Source organism: Gouania willdenowi, chromosome 10, assembly GCF_900634775.1.
Source record: "Gouania willdenowi chromosome 10, fGouWil2.1, whole genome shotgun sequence".
NCBI lineage: Eukaryota > Metazoa > Chordata > Actinopteri > Blenniiformes > Gobiesocidae > Gouania > Gouania willdenowi.
The window spans coordinates 11,540,864-11,566,197 of NC_041053.1; the positions used below are offsets into that span (position 1 = coordinate 11,540,864).

At 38.2% G+C, this 25,334-nt stretch overlaps 1 protein-coding gene across 1 annotated transcript in view; it reads left to right on the plus strand.

Annotated features, from left to right (window-relative positions):
- The window catches only part of pcdh11 (protocadherin 11), a 239,962-nt gene that overhangs the window by 67,592 nt on the left and 147,036 nt on the right, over positions 1-25,334 (plus strand). The window contains 1 exon segment of the mRNA XM_028459226.1: positions 11,976-12,035. Coding sequence (XP_028315027.1) covers positions 11,976-12,035 — 60 coding nt within the window.

A 25,334-nucleotide genomic window follows, 5' to 3' on the forward strand; every position in this document is an offset into this window, starting at 1 on the left:
GTCTCCCAGGTGGCTTGTGGCAAACTTTAAACGACACTTTTTATGGATATCTTTAAGAAATGGCTTTCTTCTTGCCACTCTTCCATAAAGGCCAGAGTTGTGCAGTATACGACTGATTGTTGTCCTGTGGACAGAGTCTCCCACCTCAGCTGTACATTTCTGCAGTTCATCCAGAGTGATCATGGGCCCCTTGGCAGCATCTCTGATCAGTTTTCTCCTTGTATGAGCTGAAAGTTTAGAGGGACGGCCAGGTCTTTGTAGATTTGCAGTGGTCTGATACTCCTTCCATTTCAATATTATTGCTTGCACAGTGCTCCTTGGGATGTTTAAAGCTTGGGAAATCTTTTTGTATCCAAATCCGGCTTTAAACTTCTCCACAACAGTATCTCGGACCTGCCTGGTGTGTTCCTTGGTCTTCATGATGCTCTCTGCGCTTTAAACTGACCTCTGAGACTATCACAGAGCAGGTGCATTTCTACGGAGACTTGATTACACACAGGTGGATTCTATTTATCATCATTAGTCATTTAGGTCAACATCGGATCATTCAGAGATCCTCACTGAACTTTTGGAGAGAGTTTGCTGCACTGAAAGTAAAGGGGCTGAATAATTTTGCAGACCCAATTTTTCAGTTTTTTATTTGTTAAAAATGTTTGAAATATCCAATAAATTTCGTTTCACTTCATGATTGTCTCCCACTTGTTATTGATTCTTCACAAAAAAATTACAGTTTTATATCTTTATGTTTGAAGGCTGAAATGTGGCAAAAGGTCGAAAAGTTCAAGGGGGCCGAATACTTTCGCAAGGCACTATATATATACTGTATATACAGTAAATATATATGTATTTATATTTATCCTTTATTCTCTATTTATTCTTTATTTATCCCTCATCCTTTATATTTATCATTATTATTATTATTGTTGCTGGGTTGTTTCTTTGTTTTTTTTTGTTTTGCTGGCTTGTTTGTTTGTTCTTTGTTTTCTTTGTTTTTTGTTTCGCGCACCGACTACCAAGTCAAATTCCTTGTACTGTCCTAAAAAACTGTTCTTGGCCATTAAAACATTTCTGATTCTGATTCTGATAGAGTAAAGTGAGAGGGCATGAATTAATTAGGTGAATTGTAGAAGGATGATTTTTTTTTTTAACTACATGAAACCCCATTGTTTTAATGCTTTCATTTGTTCATTTCCCACTCTCCACAGAAGTACACTAAGTAGTGCCATCGCGTACCCCCATTTGAGAATGAGTGGTTTAGAATATTCAACTGAGCCTCAACTTTTGTAGAATTAATGCGTTAATAATTCCAATATGGATTGACTGAGTAAAATCAGACATTGACACATCTGATCATCTGTCTTAGCACACTGTTCCAGACATTGAAAGGCCCTGGTATAAGAAACATCAACTTTAGCCACAAAGGTGTTGTCTGTTTTCTTTTTTTTCTCCTTCCAGGAAGACAAACTCTTTTTTAACCAGTGCACACTGCTGCTGTATTAGGTGAGAGATTTGTATTAAAAACCTAGTAGCTTTGTAGGTTGTTAATTACATTGTTTTTCTCCAGGCTTGTTGGCACCTTGGTCAAAGGAAAGCTCCTGTGTGCTTCTCGGACTCTCCCTCATGTAAATTAGGCCCCATTTTGTTGCCAAAGCAATCATGACATTGCACTGGTGCAATGCTAAGGTCTGCGAATGAGCCATGTGAGAGCTGCACACACAAGATGCTGGGTGTAGTGCACTTTCATTCCCTCCCTCCCTCCCTCCACAGACTACACAGCCTTAACAGTTGGCATCTCTTGAATTTGGTTTGAGGTTCCCAAGTATTTTGCTTTTGTTGTTGGATTGCTTTGCAAATGAGGCCCACCCTGGCACACTTTCAAAGAGCTCGTGCTATATGTGCGGCTTCCTTGGGGCTCTCGTTTCTGAACCTCCATCATTCTGCATGCATATTCACAGAACTGCTCTAAGCTCACAGAATAGATAAACATGCCAAGCTGGGAGAAAGATGGAAGGCAGTATGCTTATTTCTTGTCATCTTGTCTTGTGTGTTGATTCTGTGTTGCTCAGCTTGACTGACACAGTCTATCTAATAACATGGCAGGTAGGCAGTATGAAAGCCTCGTAGGTTTCTCCCCATTAAAAAAATATTCAGTCATTTTTTGATGGGCATTTTTTTTTTTTTTTTGCCTGAAACCACACCTATTAATGATTCAAGGTTTGAATGTCATTGATGTTGAAATGAAGTATTGCTTGGAGCTACATTAAAATGATTGTTTTGATATTTTTTTCCTACCTTGGTTATGACATTAATCGGAGGTGATTTTTTACATTGAGAATAAAAGCACTCTTTTCTTTTTTTGGTATTGAATAAATCAAACCTCTGGCTCACTGTTATAGTTTTATGTTTGTATACACTCAATGCTTTGCAAAAGGCAGCCCATATGGACTTTGATTGCATGTCCAAGTCAGTTATAATAATTATAGTCATAACAATGCAAGGACTAAAAATCCTGCAAAATAGCCCAGGGCTCAGAAATTGCTAATGAACATCAGTGGGGTGTAGTAGGGGTTGCAGTGGGGAGATAAAGGCATGTAAATCCTCACTTCATGTTTCAAAGACAAATAATCTGAGTTGCTTTTTCTTTGAACTCAGAAAAAAAAAAAAAAAAAAAAAACTGTGTTCTTGCTTTAAATGTAGTAAATCCATTAAAGTTCAATGTGTAAAAGTGAGTCAACAGGACTCCACAAAAGCTTTTCCGTAATAAGGTGAATAATCATATCTGTGTGAGTAAAATGTTCAGAAACAAATCACCATTGTACAGTGTTAGATTCCCCTCGAACAATATCATGTATATAGATGTTTTATGCACGAGTTTCCCAATGACTGTCAGGAACTCATCTGGTGTTGCCGAGAACCTGCAATTCAGGGGAAATCCATGGAGAGGGATTGATACAGCAGGCAAGAAAAAGAGAATTTATTTAGTGCTATGTGCCGCAGATCAAAAACATGGCAGTCACATGATCAAAGGCATTTGATAATCCCTTGAACTACATTGTGCTTTTAATCCTAGTAGGGGAACTGAATTTCATTGGGGGGGGGAACATAATCATGAAGAGCAGTAACTAGCTAGTCGAAATGTGCTTTACTAAATGATGCTCAAATGTAGCACAGTGCTATCGAGGGATTAGGGAAAAGACAACAGAAAAGCCTCTTTGTATATACACTGAAAATGGAGGCTGAGCTGAAGGGGTTGGAAACACAAATGAGTCATGAGTCCCTGTCCTCTCAGTCCTGAATGGAACTCCTGTGTTTTTGTGTTTGTTTTTTGCGTGAAGCTTCAGAAGTTGGCCTGTTGAATGTGACTTGACTGCTGTCTACAACAACTAGTGTTTAAAAAAATAATAATACAGCAGTCCAAGGCATGCACTGGTATTCAGCAGTGTACGGCAACAACAAAATCTGAACCTAAGGATGTTTTTTTTCTTCTTCAGAATAGTCAGGGCTATGAGGCGCCGAATGTAAAAATTCTGTCACTGTTTCATAGCCGACATATTTTGAACATTTAGCTCACTTTCCTCACATTTAACTCGTTTTTTTCTTTCATTGGAGACAAATTCACGTAAAACAGCATGTTTTATAATATTGTTAAAAATCTGTAAAGAAAAATGAATATAAATGTAACTGTTAAATCTAAATCCCACACCAACGACTACAGCTCAATGAGTGGTGTGGTGTATGGGCGTAACCTTGTGATTGACGTACCCACATTTGATTTAATAATTACATTTAGATTTACATTTAACATTTACATTCAGATTTGATATTTAGATTTAAATTCAAAATTTACATTTAGATTTACACTTAACCTTTAGATTTACATTAACCATTTGTATTTATATTTACATTAAACATTTAGATTAAATATATACATTCTCATTTTTTTATGTTTACGCATTTTTTTAACAATGAAAAAGAACGTGTTGCCTTACATGAATTTCTGTCTCAAATGAAAGAAAAATGAGCTAAATTTGAGTAAAGTGAGCTAAATGATCAATGTTCAAAATGTTCTCATCTTGACTATGAAAAAGTGACCTAGTTTTTACATTCAGCATCCCATACAAGGCATGAGGTGCAAAAAAAAAAAAAAAAAAAAAAAAAAAAAACCCTTAAGTTATTTATGAATGGTGTTTTACGAGAAATCTGATTAAAAACACGTTTCATTTGTTGTTCCACTTCCTCAGGGTGTAATATTTGCTATATATCATATCACTGTGCTCTCTGGGCCTCATCAAATAACAGTAACCACTCCTTAGCACTCAGAAACCCCCCCCCCCCCAAAAAAAAACAAAACATCAATATGTGGTGTAATTCAAAGCCTTCTGCTGCAACCTTTGTCAATAGTGTTTCTTTATCAGATGCAGAATGTCCCAGACTGAAGGTGAGTTGAAAAATGACAGCTGGTTCAGCTTTCACTACCACCAACCTCTCACATGAATACATCTTTTTGTGGCTCCTGTCGCTTTGTGCTAATAACCTTGGAGCTAATTCTCACAAAAGCTGCCTGGTCCTTACACTAATGAAAAATAATTACTTTTTACATGTAAGGTTGAGAGAAAGGGACATGGTACCAATGAAAAGAGGTGTTTTTTTTTTCCTCAACTAAGAGAAGAATAGGAAGGGATTGTAGTATGAACAACGTGATTACAGCCAATGTGAGTGTGCAGTGTTTGGGCTGGTGCATTGGTGCATGTTATTATGAAAGTGTGTGTGTAGCCATAACCACATTTGGAAAAAAGCCCAAGTATATACACATACACACGTGTCAGCCATATAATTGTGACTACTTGTCAGGCATTGTGCAGATCTGTTTTCCAGTCAAACCGGTGTGCTTTAGGTTCTGTTCAATCTTTCAAAGGACATATCATATTGTTGCTGTGGTTGAAATGGCACACTCCGTACTATACACTACAAACCCAATGAGTCTATAATATCTACCATATACTATAAGTATGATTAGGATAATGGTGAATGATGATCGTTCCTACTAAAATATACTTCCAAGTTTCCCAAGATGCATTTCAAACCAACAACAAAAATCTGAAGTACACTGAAGCTAAATATCTCCATTGATTCTCCACCTTTGAAAGTTCAGAAATCATTTTAAGTGAGAATGTGACCAAGTAGAATATCAACATGTGGCCGTTTGATCCATAAAACTTGTGGAAACAGATTTTGTTCCAACATTTCAGACATATTTGGAGACCCGTTATTGTGCTCCTGACAAAACTTCCGGTTAACTTCAAAACAAGAGCCCAGTTTACAAAAGAAAAGATGCTTTTGTTTTGGAAAGGGAATGTTTGATTTTTAGTTTGAAACTGGTCCCAGGACCATTTTACGTTCCGCTTGCAGTGCATCATGGGGCGGTTGAGTATGACTAGTGTGCCCACCATGCATACTTGAAAAATGTCCTGATATAGTGTACATCCAGGTATTTCTTTATACCTTACCTTTTCAAAGAAAGCACTACATACTCATTTTGACATCATACTTAGTATTAGTAGTACGTTAGTATGACATTTGTGTAGATCGATTTTTTTAACCAAAGTGTCATACTAGTGTGCTTTAGGACCTCTAGCTGTGCTGTGTTTAACAGTCTAGTTCTGTTCAATCTTTCTAAAGATGTATTAATTTGCATTTCATTTCTTTTTCAATTTTTTTTGTTGCTTTCCTTTTTACACTACAACTACTGTAATCTGTATTACGACAGTTGTGTCGTGTTTTTTTCATGCATTTTTTTATTTTGCATGTGACCATCACCAGCCCCTTAAAAAGTGTAAAGTGAACTTTATTAGAGTGGGAATATAAAATAAGAGGGCACTGTTAACCCCTAGTAAGGGGGTAAAGGGAGTTAAGGCAGGCATACACTGCAATTTTTGGCCCATTTTGAGACGATTTTTGACTCTATTTTTGGGATCGGGCCTGGTCTCGGCTAAATCGTGTGTCGTGCATTGTGTGGGATACCTAGGGTCACGAGAACGAATAACGCCTCACGACCAGCTCCCGATCAGCATTGGTATGGTCGCAAGAAAATCAAACATCTTTGAAATCCTGGTTGCCCCTCGTGAGGGTATCGCACAGTTGAAGCAGTGCCACGGCTTACCTCAAACTCTCACACCGCACATGCACAAACAACATAGGATCGCTGTAAAATTGAGCAGTTCCTGGTCCATCGCATCACCACCTTTTCTTTTTCAAAGCTCTTTTTGCTGAGATTTGCGAGTGTCTCTCCACTTCCGTGATCTTCTTCTTCTGTTTTAACTGCGACGCTTCAGAGTTCTTCTTCTTCCAATTTGTACGTTGCATATCCCGAAACAAGACCCCGAACGCCGTCACTAGCGAGAACTGCATCTGAAATGGCCTGAGTGGCAGTTCTGGTGAGATTAGTGCCGACAGCGGCAATAAACCCGGAGATAACTCAGAAGAGAGATGGATGAATGTAAGAAGACGTTCCGGTGAAAAAAACTAAGAACTTGTGTAATTACATTAGAAAATGTGACGGAGAGTTTACCTTCCTAAAGAGCAGCAGGATGGGACACAGTTACACGCTCTGTAAGATTAATTACTGAGATTTTAGCGTCTACCACGGGGGAAGGAACGATGTAAGTCACCATGAAAAATCAGCCAATCACAAGCGCCACAAATATACACTCCTTTAAAAAGTGTAAACGAATGTAAAGTCTGCAACAAATCTCTCTAATAATTAAGCCATTAGTGAATACCAGAGAACCACATGAGTGAGCATGAGAAATTATGAGAAAACATGTAATAAAATAAAATATGAATGTCTAACTTAAAGACAAGCAACGTGAAGTGAACAGTAAATAATATGCCACGTGTTGACTTGTATATGAATTGCAAGTATATTAAATAAACAAATGTGCTTCATATACACATTTATGATTTCATTTAGGTTGTTTTATAATTGAAGAATTAGGGCTGGGCGATATATCAAGATTCAAGATACAGGTATATCGAGGTTTCTATTTTGGCGATATAGAAAACTACAATATCACATATATCAATATAAATAATAGCTTATTTTGTATTAAAATACTCATTGTAAAGCTCAGTTAGATGGATTTCTGGGTGTGTCCTAACCCAGACCCATAACAAGCCACACTACAGAACTCACTCACACATGCTGTTCCTTACAGGTGAAAAAACAAAAAGTGGCACATGTTGTGCAGCTGTTAGTTAATAAATGTGCCTGTGTAGCATTTATCTGCAGCAAATTTAACCCAGAATTGTCTTTCTAGTCAGACTTCATTTGAAATAAAATTATCAAAATGTATGTCATATATCACCTATTTGAGAAAATACATAGAGATACGAGTTTTGGTCTATATCGCCCAGCCTTTGTAGGAATGTTCACAGCATTTCAATGTCTACAAGGGTCGGCCTTCCAGATTCTAATCACATAATTGTATTTAGTAAGTAGTTGACAAGTGGCTGCTTTAGATGTCTTGTACACTTGTCTTAAAATATAAGGGATACTGGAGCTTGGTTGGGCGGTGGGACGGTTCGTAGCAGGCGCCAAAAAATTTCCATTGTTTTCAAATCCAAAACTTGACAGGTATGCCCAAACCTGAGATACTACAAGCTGGTGCACAACTCAGCTGTGCGTTACAGCGCAACTGCTCTTCTTCTGAGCTCTTACTTAGAAAACTAGCCGGTGCATTTCCAGCTCTTCTCTCAGGCCCGTTAATCTTCCTGAATCACGGCTCTCCGTAATGAGGAGTTTGATCCAGTTGAATGAGGTGGGCTCAATCCTGAGCTCACCCTGCTTCTCCTTTAGGGCGAACACACCTTATGTCCACACCTTGAATAATTACTCAACCCGGCCCCGTGTGGGCTGCACTGCTCAAAATAGGGAGCAAAATGTTTATTCACAGCTGCCTCATTTATCTCAAGCTATGACAGGTGCAATGGCAAAGTGATGATCAGCATTAATCACCTATACATGGAACCTATACGTGATACCTAATGACCATAGAAAAGTGTTGGTAACAGGTGGCCAAAAATAGTCAAAAAGTGGCAGAAAATTGGCAAGAAAAGAGTGTAAAGTGACTAAAATGGGCCAAAAACAGTCGAGTGGGCAAAAAATGTGCAAATAAAGAGGAATCAGGTGGTATGTAAAGGCAAAGGGTAGCTTAAATGGGTAAAATGTGCAAACAATCGTGAAAAAGGACAAACATGTGGAACAGAAAGAGGCAAAATGTAGGGTAGAAGGAAACATGTGGTATTTTTCGGGAAATCATAGTTATTTTGATGAAAAGTAGCCAAAAAAATGAAAGAAAAGAGGAAAAATTGGATGAAAGTGTCAAAAAGAACTTGTAAAAATTGACAAAAAATAGAAAAAAAGGGATATTTATTGGAAAAAGTGTCAAGTGTGTGAGTTGAGGATGAGGACGCTTTCTACAGGCTTTCTGGAGAGCTGCATTATGATTACCTAATTAAATTCAGGTGTTTTGGAAAGTAATGGCTGTGTTCGAAATGGCATACTCCATACTGTGTACTGCAAACTCAATGAGTATATAGTGTTTACTATCAACGACGTGCCGTGACCACTAGGGTTGGGTAGGCACGTTGCAAATTGAGACCATCAATGACAATGTCATATGTTTCTGTTGGCAAGTGTTAATCAAACAAAATCAACATCGTAAAACACCATTAAAGAAACTTAAGCAGTTATTCAATATAGCCTCCATACTCTCTCAACAAGATATATCTCATAACACGGCAGCACATCTGTTGTTTGTGTTGGAAACACAGAAACACGGAAAAAAATGACAATAACAACAACTCAGAACAGCCTCAGTGAGGCGCATCCACAAAGCCAATCCTACCTTTTGTACCATTCACTGTGAAAAACACAAACAATTTTCTGATCTTACCTTTGCTGAAGGTCTGGTAGTTCAGGTGTTGGTGTCCATCTTTTAAAAGCTGTCGTTTTCCTCAAAAGAAAGTTTCTTAATCATCTCTAGCGCTGTCATCCTGACTGTAGTGTTATCCCGCCCACTAGCAAGAGAACGTAGCAGCAGCGGCCACGTGATATCAATTCACTAATGCACTGTGAACTTACATATAGCATTTAGCATAGCTCGGTTACGTCCAAAGGCAACATAGAGAGCTGCCTTTTTACGTAAATAGTTGCCATCTTGGGAAACTGACTGCGCATGCACAAACACATAAAAACACGATATGGGAACAGAGGCAGAGCAGCCGTGTGCTTTTGGGAGGGGGCGTGGCCTCCTCCTGCCTTACTGCGGAGTGAGACTGTGCAGCGTCTCTGCCGTACCAGGGAATAGCGATGATAGTCATTTGGGCTAAAAAAAGCACAAAATGCTGACACTTTCAAACTGATAGGTACTGTATGCTATCCGAAATTGAAAGTTAAATAATTTATAATTATATTATAATTAAAACAATCAATCAAAATATCAATTCACCCTTGGGTAGGCACTGCCTACCTTGCCTACCCTGACTGCACATCACTGTCTACTATATACTATAAGTATTATTAGGATGATGACTGTTCCCCCTGAAGTATACAGTACTTCTAAGATTCCAACAAGCATTTTAATCCAACAACAACAAAAACCTGAAGCACACTGAGGCTAAATATCTCCGTTGATGCTCTTCCTTTAACATTTCTGAAATCATTTTAAGCGAGAAAGTGACCATGTAGAATATCTACATGTCGTCATTTGATTCATAAAACTCGCAGAAACACATTTCATGCCAACGTATCAGAGATTTTCAGAGAACCTACATTGTGCTACTGAAGAAACCACTGATTAACTTCAAAACAAGAGCCCTATTTAACAAAGGTATTAAAAACTAATGGGAGGCAAGAAGGGATGCTTTTGTTTTGAAAAATGGATGTTTGATTTTTAGCTTGAAGCTGGTCCCAGAGAAATTTTTACATTCCGCTCGCAATGCGCTATGCGTAATGAGTATGTCTAGTGTACCCACCATGGATACTTAGAAAATGTCCCGATATATTATACATCTGGGTATTTCTCGCATACTCAATCATTCCATACTATTTGATGTGAAGGCACTACATTAGAATTTTGACGTCAGACGTGGTGTGAGTAGCATGTTAGTATGCGATTTCGAACACAGTCTAAAACATGCTGGATAGAGGTCAATGAGGACCAGAAATGGGCATCCTTGGCCTGTGGTATCTGCACTAACAGTGGGACGATATCTAGTGTAACAACATATTGATCTGAAGTCAATGGTACGACTGTTAATGCATAGGATAGGACAATTGGATAATGTCAATGACATGATGATTTGGAAACTGGCATGACTGATCATGGCACTTTTTGCACTTTAAAAGGAAAAATTGGTCTTATTTGTGTTACTTTAAAATCTATTTTTATATTCCTGAGTTTAAAAAAATAGTCAAATAAAAGCATGGTTAATTTCCCAACTATAATTCATCTTGTTTTTTTTTTTTTCTCTTACCAAAATATAATCTATCGTTGTTGCAAGCCAATTATGATCCAACTTATCATTTGATTTTTGTCTGTTGTCCCACCCCTAAAATACACACAATCATTAATTATGTGATGTTCCAGTCATTTATAGACCTATTTTTTGTGATAATGCTTGAACTAGCAATATGTCAACTACATATTTAGTTGTTGAATAATGTTAAATTCACACATTTTTTTAAATGTAAAGAATGTAAATAATTCTGAAGGTAATCATTAAACACAAGGTCATTTGCTTTTCCCATCTGGGAAAAAGAAAGGATATTCAAATTTCCATTTCCTGCTTCTTTCCCCAAAGAAAATATATCATGTTCATTTGTCAAATCAATTAAGATATCATGGTTATATTGCCTGCTGTATCTGGAGGGAAAACTTTGCCTTTTAACTCCAGCATCCCAGCAAGGCTCATTCATCATTTATATTTCATAACTTAGTGTTTTACGCTACATTGAGACCCTGGTGCTTTTTTTCTTCTTCTTCCTTCTCTCAGTTGCCTTGGCCAGTGAGGTGTTCTCCTTCTACAAACCAATGAAATAAAAATGTTTGTGCACTGGCCATGTGACATACCGGGCATCGTCCCAGTGGGCCGTTGACCCAAAATGGGCCGGTTCGTGAGTGGAGGCAGACATGGTAACAGGTGGTCAAAAATAGTCAAAAAGTGGCAAAAACTTGGCTCGAAAAGAGTGTAAAGTGACTAAAACGGGCCAAAATGGGTAAAATGTGGCAAACAATAGGGAAAAATGTAATTGACCCCAAACCTGATGTTTGTGGAATCTGTTCACTTCCTTATACTGACTTGGCTTCACCCATTGCTCTTTGTTCTTCCTCACTAAGGTCAGCTCAAGATGGTGTTGTGTTTTTTTTTTTTTTTTTTACTCTATGATGGCATCGTGAATATGCAAATACTTTGAATGTCTGTGTAATCACAAGCAGCGGGACCATCTGCTGTTGTGAAGTAATGGTGAAGTAACGGTGTAATAACAATGTGATAATCATGTAGTGCAAAAAAAAAAACAGTGCTCAAGCCTGTGAGTAGAAGTCCGAGCATATGTTCAGTAAAATTTACCAACAAAACAGGGATTTAAAATCTTTTCTGAAGGGATGGGAAGAAAGTGGAAAACAACACAAAGTATAACTTCATCCCCGTGCACTCAAAGCACCATGAGATGATGCTGTCAAGATAAAGACTTAAAATATTACCGTCAACAAAAGCTTTGGTCTAGGATTAGCGAGACAGTATAGAGTGGGATTTGAGATTGACTAAACGCATCTAAAGTGTAGTACTTAGCAAATACCATGATAGCTGGGCCCAGGAATAACTTTCAACTACTGTCACTAAAGATTTGTTGATGTCCCACTGCACTGAAAACACGTCTGATAATATTTTTTTTTCATTTTTTTATCTTGCAGAACCAAAACCAGACACCGGAGAAGTCTTTTAACTCCCCACCCCCCATTTGTCCTCACAAGGTAAGCTTCATTCTGCTCACAACATCATCATCTGAAATAATTCTAACACTTTAGGAGTTTAATGGCCTCATTAGGTTGTGTTCATCTGACTTTTAACTTTTTGTATTTAATAATTAGTTCCGTTAAGACCCTTCTCATCCTTTCAGGTTCCTATTATTCCTATAATCGCACCATGGCAAGACTATTATCCACAGGATGTGGATGTGAATGTATTCACGAGTGATCCTGAAGGCGGTTGATTTCATTTCAGAAACAACCGTTCATTTCTCTTCCCCTTTCCCGCTCTCAGTTAATCATTCAAGACTTTATCTGACATGAGGCGAGAAGGGCAGATTTATTCGCTGCTAATTAGTCCTGTACATGCACAGCAAAAGTCATCACTTCACTCTGATGGTCTCGAGTCATCCTCAAACACTGACTGAAGGAACTCTCTCCTTCAACTCTTCCCCCGCTGCAATGCTTTGTGTAAATGTGATAATGTGCGATGTAGTGAAATTCACACAATTTCAGTTCACTTGGCAACAAACGTGTCAAAATTGCGTCTGTCCTTTTCTGGATGAATAGTCGTCATGATGGATGGTGACTTGCTGCAAAAGTGGACCTTGTATGAAGTGTAAATACACCCTAAAACCGCCTTTTTCTGCTGAATACATAAAGTATATGATTAGGGTTAAGTAATGTAGTTTATTGATCTTAGTCCCACTCTTTACATTTTAGTCAAAGTATTGAAATTTACCTCCAAAAGATTTCTAATCATTTAATGCCTTTATTAAGGTTAGGGCCAGGGTTAGGGTCAATTACATTTTTTAGTTACAGTTACGTGTGCAGTTATCCGTGTTCAATTACAATTAAATTACAATTACTTTTTATCCTCAGAAAATAAATTACAATTACGTTCTCAGTTACTAAATTTCAATTCCAATTAATCACAATTACTGAGCCTGAAGTAAATACCTTAATAAAAGTTAACCTTTCTCTTCTGTTAGTTTTCTGAACGGGTCCTAAATCAGCTGTAAAAATACACTAAAAACTATTATCTATCATCTAATTTCTTTCCTATCTATTGGTTACCTTATTAGGCTCTATAATCAATGAACATATTGGTATTAATATTTTTGGTGTGGGCGCCTGACCTTTTTTTTTTGTGTATGTATACCCCTCAATTTCAATTACATTTTTTTTTTTTTTGGAATGGTAAAATGTGAGAAAGTTTGATGACCAATCAACATTGTCAATTATCTAAACTCATTTACAAGCTAATGACATCAGCAACAGATTTCTAAAATTACAATTATAATTATGTCATAATTGGAATTAATTGTCAATTACGCAATTACAATTATAATTGACCCCAACCCTGGTTAGGGCTACAGAAACATGAAAAACGTGTCCCACGCGTTTCAGCCAACCTGGCCTTGGTCAGGGCAGGTGTATTTGCTCTTCACAGCTGCAGCTCACAATAAATCAGAAAGTCATGTGATCAAAAATGTCACATGATCAGTTAGAGTTGACTATCAGTTTCAGAGAAACAGATGACCAACATTAGTGACAAAAAACTAAAGTAACAATTTTACATGTAACAATAACAAAAATACATCAACTTGAAGAAAGAAAAATCCAAAAATGTAAGTAAATATTCAGAGTAATATATGAAAGTGTTTATTCGTACCCCCGGTGCTATTGGTACGTTTATTGAAGTACACGTACGTTGCGTTTTAGGGTTAGGATTAGGTTTCGGGTTAGGGTTAGGTTATAACCCTATATCGCAACAGTTTTTAGGGTTAAGTTTATGGATTGGTTTAGTTCAGCCACTGCCTAAACATATATAGGTACACGCATACCTTCACATATGTATGCATTTTTAAGGAAAGGGGAGAAATCAAGTTCCCCATTTAAGCAACTCTGAAGAGTTTTTATTTGTAAACTGTCAGAGTGACTGCCCTCTACGGGTTAAACAACAGCTATTGCAGTTTGATTTTGCTATTTGCTGAGATTATATCAGTGATGACTTTTTGGATCAGTGATGTCACTAAGTGTCACTATTGGCCCCGCCTCTTCTATAAAATATGGGAGGAGGGACTCGGTTTCCTCCTCTCTCAGCCCTCAGTGAGCATTGATTGACAGCTCCATGCAGAACTGTACAGCACTGTGGGGGCGGGGCTGCTGTGACTGGGCGTGTCAATACTACTCTAGTTCAGTAGTTCCCAAACTTTTTACAGTCCCATAACCCTTCAGACATTAAACCTGTTGCCATGTACCCCCAACTCCTGCACAAAAAAACGTAATAAAGTAAAGTCATATACAATGTAGCTCTACAGAGAAATGTGTCCCTGAATTTGACCTACCCTGTTGAGGGTATTTATTTTGTGAATGGCATTTTCAGTGAGAAACAATCTTTTTTTTAGATTAATGTTCAATCAGCCAAACATTTGGTGATTGAACATAAATCGGTATTAAAACATATTATTGAAACTGTAACTATGAGATATAACTTTCTACACCTTTAATTAGAAGAATGAGGATGAACAGAACTCTGTAATCTTTGGCTAAATCTGAGACCGTCTGAGTCTTAAATCACCTTATGCTGTATTTTTCGTTAGTTAAACCTGAAAATATACTTTCACACAAGTACGTGGTGGCAAACGGCACATTTGTCTAGCACAAAGCAATTTAGCTCTCATCATATTTGCATTTTTTTATTTATTAGATTGTCATTCTGTCACGACTAGACTGTAATTTGTGACAATGCATGGAGGCTCCTGACTGCTGTTCTATTTATATTCTGGTTTCCAATTTGCGTAGCCCTGGGGATGCTTGTAACCCACTTTGGGAACCAAGTTTCTAGTAGCCATGCCCATAATCAAGGCATTTAAAAAAAAAATGCCCCTAGTGGCAGATCAGCAAAAACCTGGTGGGTGTACCCTCACTTTAAATGAGCCTTATGAAAGGAAGCTGTCAGACAGCCTAATGCTTGCTCTATATCCCTAATGCAATACTAGCTGTCTGGAATAACTATTGGCTTTGAGATCTGCAAACAGTAGTAGGGGATAAGTAATAACACAATATGATACCACATTTCTTGACCTGTCAATGGAAATTCAATGAGAAGGAAAAAAGCTTTAGTTTCATGTCATTCCAAAATAACAACACACATCATACCTGAACTGAAACAGTCATGTGCATTTTGGGAGGTTATAGAAGTTTGGTCACCTCTTTTTTTGTTGTTGTTTAAATTAGAATCTCTCTCTGTTTATGTACTGTTTGTTCTGGCAGCCATATTTCGCCTTCATTATTGAAATCTCCAACACGATTCCCCATTTCTACACACCTGATCAGGGCTGATATACCGGGAGAACACTGTGAGTTTGTGGATGGTATTATTCACGTTGTAGCTGTTAGCAGCGTAACGTAATCTCCCTCTAGTCAGCTCACATTAGTCTCCCTGATCCACAACGGCCCAATATGTGCAGCGAATGCAATGGGCAAGCTGGGCTAATTTAGCATGTCAGTCAGCTTGGGAGGCTGGTAAAGTGAGTAAATGGATGGAAATGAATTATACGTAAATAATATTCTGATTATAATGTTGCTTGGAGTAGAATATCCTCTGTTTATTTTTGTTTTTTTAACTTCTCTCTGTCAGCATTGTGTGCATCCTCCAGATACATAGTGAAATGAACAGAGGGCTTTTATACGGACTACTCTGTGATTATATTAAGAGTGTGAGAGTGTGAGATCGAGGAAAAAAGAGGGGAGGGAGGAGATTGGGCGCCTCAGCACTAAGTATATATAATTGCTTCTTGACACATTGGCCAAATTCTGCAGTGCCAGGATCTGAGCAAAGATGATTAACGGCTGTCCAAGTGGGTGGGCACGGCAGGTCGTTCTGGGCCTTTGGTTTCCATAGTAATCCTAGTCTAAAGGCCACATATTGCATAGTGAAAATCCCAGAGGTCGACACATTGTTAAAATACAATTATAACTCACATCAAGACCATTGTCTGTCCACTGCAAACTCTCTTATTCATGTGTCGCCCTCTTTTTTTTTTTTTTTTTTCCTTTTGACTTTATTTTGCTTCTCTCCTTTTGCTAAATGGTGTCCTTTTGCTGGGTGAGAAGATAAAGAGCAAAAATCTTGCAATGCGTGAATAATTGATGAGTGGGCTCACCTCAGAGCATCATTACTGTACAAGATTCGGGTATGAGGTGAAAGTAAGATCATATTTCTGACACAAGGCTTCCGGCGGTAGAAAATTGTGTCAGTTTTTCAGAAGCTTTTCTTTGAAAGGCGAAGTGTGAATAACAGCTTCTCATCACAGCGCAACGGGAAAACAATAAAATGTTAGAAAGTTACACATATGTGTTATTTTACACAAGTTCTACCATGACACTTGGTTTAAGGCTTTTTTGTGTGAGCCAGAAATGGAAAGAATACACTAAATTGGTTTTAAGAATCAGAATTCCTTTATTAATCCCAGGGGGAAATTACTTACGGTATAGCCACAGAAAAAAAATCACAAATAAAAGAATAAAAACGTTAACAAAGACAAAAGAAAGAATAGACAATAAATAAGTGTATAAATAAGTAAAAGTCTGTTAAAAATAGGGATCAGATACACACACATTACAGTAGTAGAAAATAAAGATAGATAATACTAATAATAATAATAATATACAAATTATATACAAATTTGATACAGATATTTACAAAATAATACAAATATGATTTAGATAATTACAACTATCAAAGCTGTGAGGTTACAGTGATGAATTATACAGTTTGATCATTTCTGCCTGTGGCGTTCTGTGGAGCACCGTGGTTGGATCATCCTGGTGCTGAAGGGGCTGAAGGTGCTTCTGTGACTGACCAGCACGTCATGGAGTGGGTGGGAGTCATTGACCAAGATGGATTTAACTTTGGACAGGCTCCTCCTCTCTTTCACTACTGTCAGAGAGTCCAGTTCAATCCCCACAACGTCACTGGCCTTGCGGATGAATCTGTTGGTGTCTGACACCCTCAGTCTGCTCCACCAGCAAACAACAGCGTAGAGAATCGCACTCGCCACCACAGACTCTCAAAACATCCTCAGCATTTTCCTGCAGATGTTGAAGGACCTCAGGCATCTCAGAAAATAGAGGCAGCTTTGGTTCTTCCTATAGAGGGAGTCAGTGTTCCTCCCCCAGTCCAGTTTATTGTCAATCTCCTCCACAATGTCCACACTGACCCCCTAGATGGAGACAGGGCTGACTGGCGTCTTTAATTATACTAAGTTTATATATATATATATATATATATATATATATATATATATATATATAATTACAGTTAATACCGTAATACTGTTTACCCTAAATTATATAATTATTTGCAACATGGGCATTTCCCTTATATGTTCAAGTAACAAAACGTGTTACACATTAAAAAAATATATATTTATATGTGATTTGCAGTTTATGCAATAAATTAATTTAACATATTTGTGTGGATCAATTGCCAGCTGTTCATTGCAACAACTAAAACAAACTAGAACAAACACAGCGCCTTTTAGATGTTTAAAGTTCAAACGTGCAAAACTACTGCCACGACAACAGCTATAAGGAAAGTGGCCAAAACTGAATTAAAAATATTTTTAAAAAAGCATGAAAATAGTTTATCCTAGAAAAAATGTATATATTAGTTAAGGTTGTGGATTTATCACTGTTTCAACAAAAATTTGATTTACAAATTAATTTATCTTTTGTAAATCTGGATGGAGTACAACTTGAGGTGGCCAATGAGTTTTTAGGGGTGGCACGTGCCACTCTGGGCCACCCTGTTGGCCCCGCCCATGTACATATATAAAGTTGAATTGAATCAAGGTTTTTGATTTGAGTTTCATACACAATTTTAAAATGTAAAACAAGCGTACTCAAGCGCCAAATTTCGTCTTTGCCAGATATTGGCAGTTATCCGGATCAGTGATCTTGAACATGGTACCATGATCATTCACACTTTAAAGGCTATCCTCTTTCATAGTGATAGAGTATTTTCAAATATGTGGGAAACCACTTAAAAAATTAATATTGCAATGAAATGCGCTACCCAGATCTCGTCCAGTCATTTTTTTTTACAATTAAGACTATTAGCATCAACAACACATTTTCTATACAGAACTCCAAGTGATTTCATTACATTTGCACAGGTTCCCAATTCCATGGCCAAGGGCAGTTGGTGGAACACAGTGACCTTGCCAGTAGCCCACAAGGCATGTTCTATATAAAGTACAAGTCACCTATCAGGTGTATTGGGTCCAAAAGTTATTTTCACTCATGATTTTGGTTATAATTAATCTAGTTCATGTACTGATATAGACTATGTTGAATGGTAAAATTCAAAAGAGATGCAACATATTCAAAGCATGACGTGTTAATTATTAAATGTTTAATTGAAAGTACACAGCTTTATATTTGAAACTGGCAGAATGAAGGTGCTGTGCAGACACCAACTATAATGTCAGAGGTGGTGCAGCACCACCCCCTCACCCCCCCATCCCTTACCCTCACCATCTGTCACCTCTTTAGATTGTACTTGTTACATGCATGAGTGCACAGCATTTCTTGTACACGCGCACAATTATTTTCACAAGAAGAATACAATTCATGCTCGCCAATGGCCAACTCTGCATTATATGGCAAACACCAGATTTGAAAGTAACAGATTACAAGTCCTCACATTACTGTGATGAAGTTGCTTTTATGGGTACTTGTATTTTTTGGAGTATACTTCTAAATCAGTTATTTTGCATGTACTTAAGTACATTTCAGAAGAAGTATAGTATTTTGTTACATTCCTACACCCAACCATTACCAAGTAAATAACTACTTTTTTTTGCTTTAAAATGATCAACGGATATTGTGAAACTACAAAAATATTAAATGACCAGACAATCAAATGTATCACATCATAGCCAACCAAAGTTTGAGAGTTCATAAATGTATCTATACATCGGCTGCTTGGGGCTTCCTCGGATGTGTGTGTGGGGGGCGGTGGCTGCCTCTTGGCCTGGGATCTTGGGGGAGTCTGGGGGGTTGCTCGGCCGTGGGGGGGTGGCCTGGGGCTCCCTGGCCCCCACTCTTTCTGCTGGCCTGGCTGCATCTGGGTTTGCGGTAACGGTTTATGCACATATACTGGTATACGATGGACTGGCACGCCTTGGGATGTAGGATGAAACTCATACTGGGCTTAACCTTAGACACGTTAATCCCAAATACCTTTAGGTACTACCACTCACTCATTCCCCCTGTCCACAGCCACCACCATTATAGCTAAACTTCACACTTGTCACTATACTGGCTTGATATAGACAAAAGCAATTTGATATTTAATAATCCACATTTATTATTTTTTTGTTAGTAAGGGGCTTATCTAAGGAAGTGTATGAAGCTGCCTGTTTATTCTCAGCTAGTCATGTGCATGTAGAACTGTGAATCACAAACTGTAAGTTTAATTTTAGCATCTGCACTCCATGTAAATTGGGATGGACACCATCTTTTTTTAATAGATCAGCACATTTTCAAAATAGATCAAAGTTATCAATAAATGTGAAATCATGGAGTTTGCAGCAGGATTGTAATAAGTTGTGCTGCTGTAGGAGGTGACTAAAGCGTTCTATACCTCTATTTAATGAAGGAAGAGGACCAGAGATGAACACTGATTTCCCAGGTTGTTAGAACGTTAAAGAGAAGGTTAAAATCGCTCGTGGTCCACATCAATTCACTTCGGGCAATATTGTTCGTCCGTACATGTATCACTATTTTAGTGACAGTTGCTGGCAGCGTGGGTAGCGTTTGATTAAGTTTGTCTAAGATAGTATCAACTGTACCACCTGGAATACAGTGTGTGACAGCATTAAAAAATTGGATGTTCCTACTTATTGAATCACTGATAATGATTGTAGTTTGAGGGAATAACATGTCAGGAATGTGTGTAGGCTTGTAATACTGACCCAGAGCGGCCGGCGGTGGGCGGTTCACAGCTGGTTGTAGTGGAGTTTCCGTGGATGGCTCGTGTTGGAGTGGCTGTGCGGGAATGTCTGGTTGTGCTCAGGTGGCTGAAGGTTGCAAAGAAGTCTACGTAATTGGCTCTGGTTTGCATTTAAACGGTCCTGTATCTGATGGCGAGAGGGTCGCTGATGTCCGCAGGGGATCCCCCGGCTGACGTTGAGGCCGGTCAGCGATAGACGGAGTGGAGCGGTTATTGTGTGTGTAGGTACTGGTAGAGTGCCTCGTTACTGCTGCTCTGAGAAGTTTCCGACAAGCTGTGGAGGAGGATTTGGGCCGATGGGAATTTGATCCAGGCCGTGGTGGCGGCGTTTTCCTGCCGTCATTTTCAGTCGCCTTAAGTGGACTGAGTTTGTCTCCATTTTCATATGAAAGGGATTCAAAGTAATTATGGAGAATAAGCAGAGGAGGGACGTCATTTTTTGTGTTTCTCTCTTGTCCACGAATGACAACCTCAGCCCACGATGGCTGACGCAGTGTGGAAGGGGACAATCCTGAACCCAGATTCTGCCATTGAACTGTGTCGTTGTTACACAGAGTACTATGGAGGAAGGACAACAGCGCTATTGACTGTTGTACGACCTTGTCCGTGTACTTGGTGAGTAGTACCTCTTTTTTTTTTAGCTCGTTAGAAAAACTATGACTCTCTTCCCGTAGTTTGGTAATGTCTTTGTTGGCGTCTTGTAGTAAGATGTCTTTCTCTAACGGCAGCTGAGGAGCAGCGTCTCCACTGTCTGTAGATGCGGCCATCTTGAATAACTATGATTGATAGTGAAACACTTGCTGTAACTATAAAAACAAATACACTACTTTACAATAGGTAAGAGGGACTCATTAATTTAAAACAATGATAATAAACATAACATTCTTTTTATTTCCTTTGGTAACTTTTTCATTCAATTTTTCAAAGCAGAACAATGCACACTGGGTAATGTTATGCAATCACAACAGACACGGACCAGGAAAATAACATATAGAGTGCAGTGCATTCCTTTGTTGTCAAACTCTCCTCACTGCTCTCTGGCCAAAGAGTACAACACATTATCAGTTCCTTTTCCCAGCAGATGTTACAACAAATAGCCTTACATAAGAAAATATCAAAGGAATAAGTGAGATATATGGCGTAGAAGTAAGTAATGGTGACATTAATGCCAAGCTCTCACTGCTTTTATTCTTCTTTTCTCTCCGTAGTTCATCGGTTCACTCACAGGTGAACAACCCCTGATTTCAAGCAGCCCATCGATCACATCTTTAATGCACAACAGAGTTCGAGGGCCTTTTCACACCTGCCAAAATTAAGTCAACTATCAAAGGATAAAAACTCCTTTTAAATGGCACCGTGGTGTTAAAGTGCTCCTGTAAAGTGGACCAGTAAAAGCTGAGTGTAGCATTTTTAAGCCAAGTAGAGCACCAAATAATCTTATGATAATTCACTCTGTATAATAAACAAAAAAACTTACCCTATTATTCAAACAGGGATAATCATGGAGTAATTAGGCTGGCTCTCTGCATCAAGCAGACAGTGGGTGGCCACTGGGGGATCTTCTCCGATTTGAAGGTTCTCATTTATGTCGTTCAAACAAGTTCGCCCACTCGAACCTTTATTTACTTTTCTTCTGTAACACAGACATACACACAAACACAGATTCATTTGAGGTGAATGTGATCTTTGAAGACAGGCAACAGTGACCCGTGGCTCCATCGGGGTGCCTGGGGGTTGCAATGGTGGCTACCATCGAACAAAATAATCCTATGTGACTGAAAAAAGACAATTCAAAAGGTCATCTGTGACCTCTGGGACCAGCGCTATGCAGCATCTGTCACTAGCAAGATCCACACGTTTGTGTCTAAAGGCTAAAGGTATGCGGTGCACTCAGTCCACCGTGTGATGAAGGTAGCGAGCCTGTATTATCATTGTCAGTTTGTCTTAACAGGACATTTAGTATCCAATAGTGTATCTGCACATACAGTTTTCCATATTATATTTATAAATATTGATATTGTGTTGTTATGCCCCATTCAAAAAATATACATGAAGATTTACCCTCCTATCATCATTGGGATCAATATCAATTTGAACCCATTCAGTGTTTATCATTCAAAAATGTATAGTTCGCTTTTTGCTGCATAATGAATGACTTCTCTTAATTTGATGGGTACAATTCATTAAGCAAAATGTTCAGTTCAATGTGCTGAACACATATTGCACACATTGGTGTTCCTCTGGGGTCAATTTGACCCTGAGCTGTTTTAGCTGTGTACAACTTGTCTTTTCTGTGTGTGACCATACCTGTCAAGTTTTGGATTTGAAAATAAGGGAAATTTTCATCCGCCCGCTACAAGCCTACCAAAACTCCTATCTCGATATTCTTTCTCAAAATGGTGATGCAAATCTTGATAATTTTATTTCAAATCTAGTCTGACTAGAAAGACAATTCTGGGTTAAATTTGCTGATGCAAAATGCTACACAGGCTCATATATTAACAAACAGCTGCACAACATGTGTCACTTTTGGCTTTTTCGCCTGTAAGGGACAGCACGTATGAGTGTGTTCTGTAGTGTAGCTTGTTATGGGGGAGATCTGGGTTAGGATGCACTCATTAATCCATCTAACTGAGCTTTACATGTTGTTCTAAGAAGTAAAAGCAGCGACTCCTAAAACTAGTAATTTGATACAAAATAAGCTATAATATATATTAAATGCAAAATTATAGTTTTCTATATCACCAAAATAGAAAACTCAATACATCTTGAATCACGATATATTGCCCAGCCCAATTTACTAAATTATAAAACAGCCTAAATAAAAACATAAATGTGTATATGAAGCACAAGTGTTTATTCATATACAAGTCAACACGTTGCATATTTACTGTTAATTTCACGTTGCTTGTCTTTAAGTTAGACATTTACATTTTATTTTATTAAATATTTTCTTTTAAATTCTCATGCTCACTCATGTGGTTCTCTAATGACTTATTGAACATATTTGTTGCAGACTTTATATTCTTTTTAAAGCAGTGTACAGTATGTTTGTGGGGCTTGTGATTGGCTGATTTTTCATGCTGACTCACATTGTTCCTTCCCTTGTGGTAGACGCTAAAATCTCAGTTATTAATCTTACAGAAGGTGTAACTGTGTCCCATCCTGATGGTCTTTAGGAAGGTAAACTCTATGTCTCATTTTACAACGTATTTACACAAGTTTTTTTTTTTTTTTTCTCTCGCAGGAACGTCTTCTTACATTCATCCATTTCTCTTCTGAGTTATTTTCAGGTTTGTTGCCGCTGTCGGCACTAATCTCGCGAGAACTGCCACTCAGGCCAATTAAGTTCTCACGAGGCTAGTGACGGCGTTCAGTTTAGTAAGCCAGAGGAATGTTTTTATTTATTTATCTTTTAATTAGTATTACATTAATATATGGGATATTTATGGGAAAAATAGTAATACGGGATGATGGCGGGAATGAGGGGTAAAATACAGGAGGTTTTCGGCAAAAACAGGATACTTGACGGGTATGTGTGTGACCCATGCGTGACTTTACATCCCCACCCCTGCAGGTGCAGAGTTCATACTTTGGAGTTGATACATGACACTATCCTCATTTTGGAACAGACATAGGACTTCATAATGAAGTCAATCAATATGGTTCATTCCATGAAAGTACACCCCAAATGTCATCATCACCACAACCAATAGGGTTCATACTCTTGTGGTCATTAAAGTTGTCAGTAAATTTAAGAAGATTTGGATGAAAACTAATTCTAATTTAAATGCTTGTCCTGATGGTGGCGCTAGAGAAGAGGTCAAGGTTTCATTATCAAGGTGTAATTTATGTGTTCAACATATAAACAAAGTGTCTGACACTAAAAAGTTGGTCAAAAAAGTTTCTGAAAATAATTTTCTGGAGGCAAATATTCCTGGGGTCAGATTGACCCCTAGGGTAAAATGTGTCAGTAATATTTAAGCATAAGAGGGTTAAAGGTATTGTTTGTGTTGCTTGAAACGTAAACTGTTTTCAAATCACAAATCCTGACATGTTGTGTAAAGAAATGAGATATTCCACTAGTTTCATCCTAAATTCTCTCAAAGTGCAAATGAGGCAGAGGTTTGTGGTACATTTCCCACCTTTTCACCTCAGTGTGTGCCTTTTTTCTCCCCTGCTGGCTGTCCTTTCCTCTCCTCTCACTTGCCAGACATATCTTCCCCCTACATCCAGCTAAACCAATCAGGGATTTGAGAGCCTCACTTCCAATCAATTACCACCCAAATCAGAGCAGAGGCCTTTGATATAGAATAATTTGTCAAATCAGTGCAGATGGCTAGGGGCAGCTACCCCTGTGCCAGAGGCCGTATCCATGTGGAAATCTCTTCTCAGGGTGGGCTCTCCTGATGCTCCCCAACCTAGTAATAAGAAGTCATTGTGTGCTTCAGGACTGTCAACCAGGTGCCTGCTCTTCTCGCCTGATAAAAGTATTAGCATCTTACCCTGGCTAGCGGGTAATGTTCAACCCCTTTGTCCGCTATGGGTGGATATTTTAAGGTAGGCTAACAGGGATTTCACAGATCCTACTTAATGTATTCTAATGGGGCACACGTTGGCTGCAGGAAGTGTAGCTAAAATTAGATATTCAAAATGTAGGACCAACACATTTGTTCTGCTTGGACAAATCTTACCTTGGGAAACAAATCCATCCAATGTGGGAGAGTAATACCCAACAGAAAGTCTCATTTTTATCTGTTTTTAAACAGTGTTAAAAATGTTGACCTTCACCAAATAGGTAATATTTTACCACCGTTTGTTTATTTGTCTATTAGCAGGATAACGTTGAAAGTACTTCACGAATTTTGACAAAATTCTAACCAAAGACAGACCTTACGTCATGGAAGATTCCATAACATTTTCAATCAATAAATATGCCAATGGTGGATGAGTTTTAAAAATGAAAAAATCCTCATCAATCTCATCATAGGCAAAATTTCAAAATATGATATTTTGATTCGACTGATTTTTTATGAAATTTGACTTAGTTATGTCAGTGCTGGTTCCTCACTTACCCCACCAGATTTTATCTGGATCTGCTCCAATTTGTGCACTTCATTGCAATTTTCATCAAAAATGAAAATTTACTGCATTATTAATGAGGAAAGAACATTCTTATAAGCCTTTAACATGTGAATCCAGATAAGGGCAAATATATGGCAAATATGATGTTTGGCTCTTGGTTTTACACCTAAGAAACTTTAAAATCTAGATTTTTT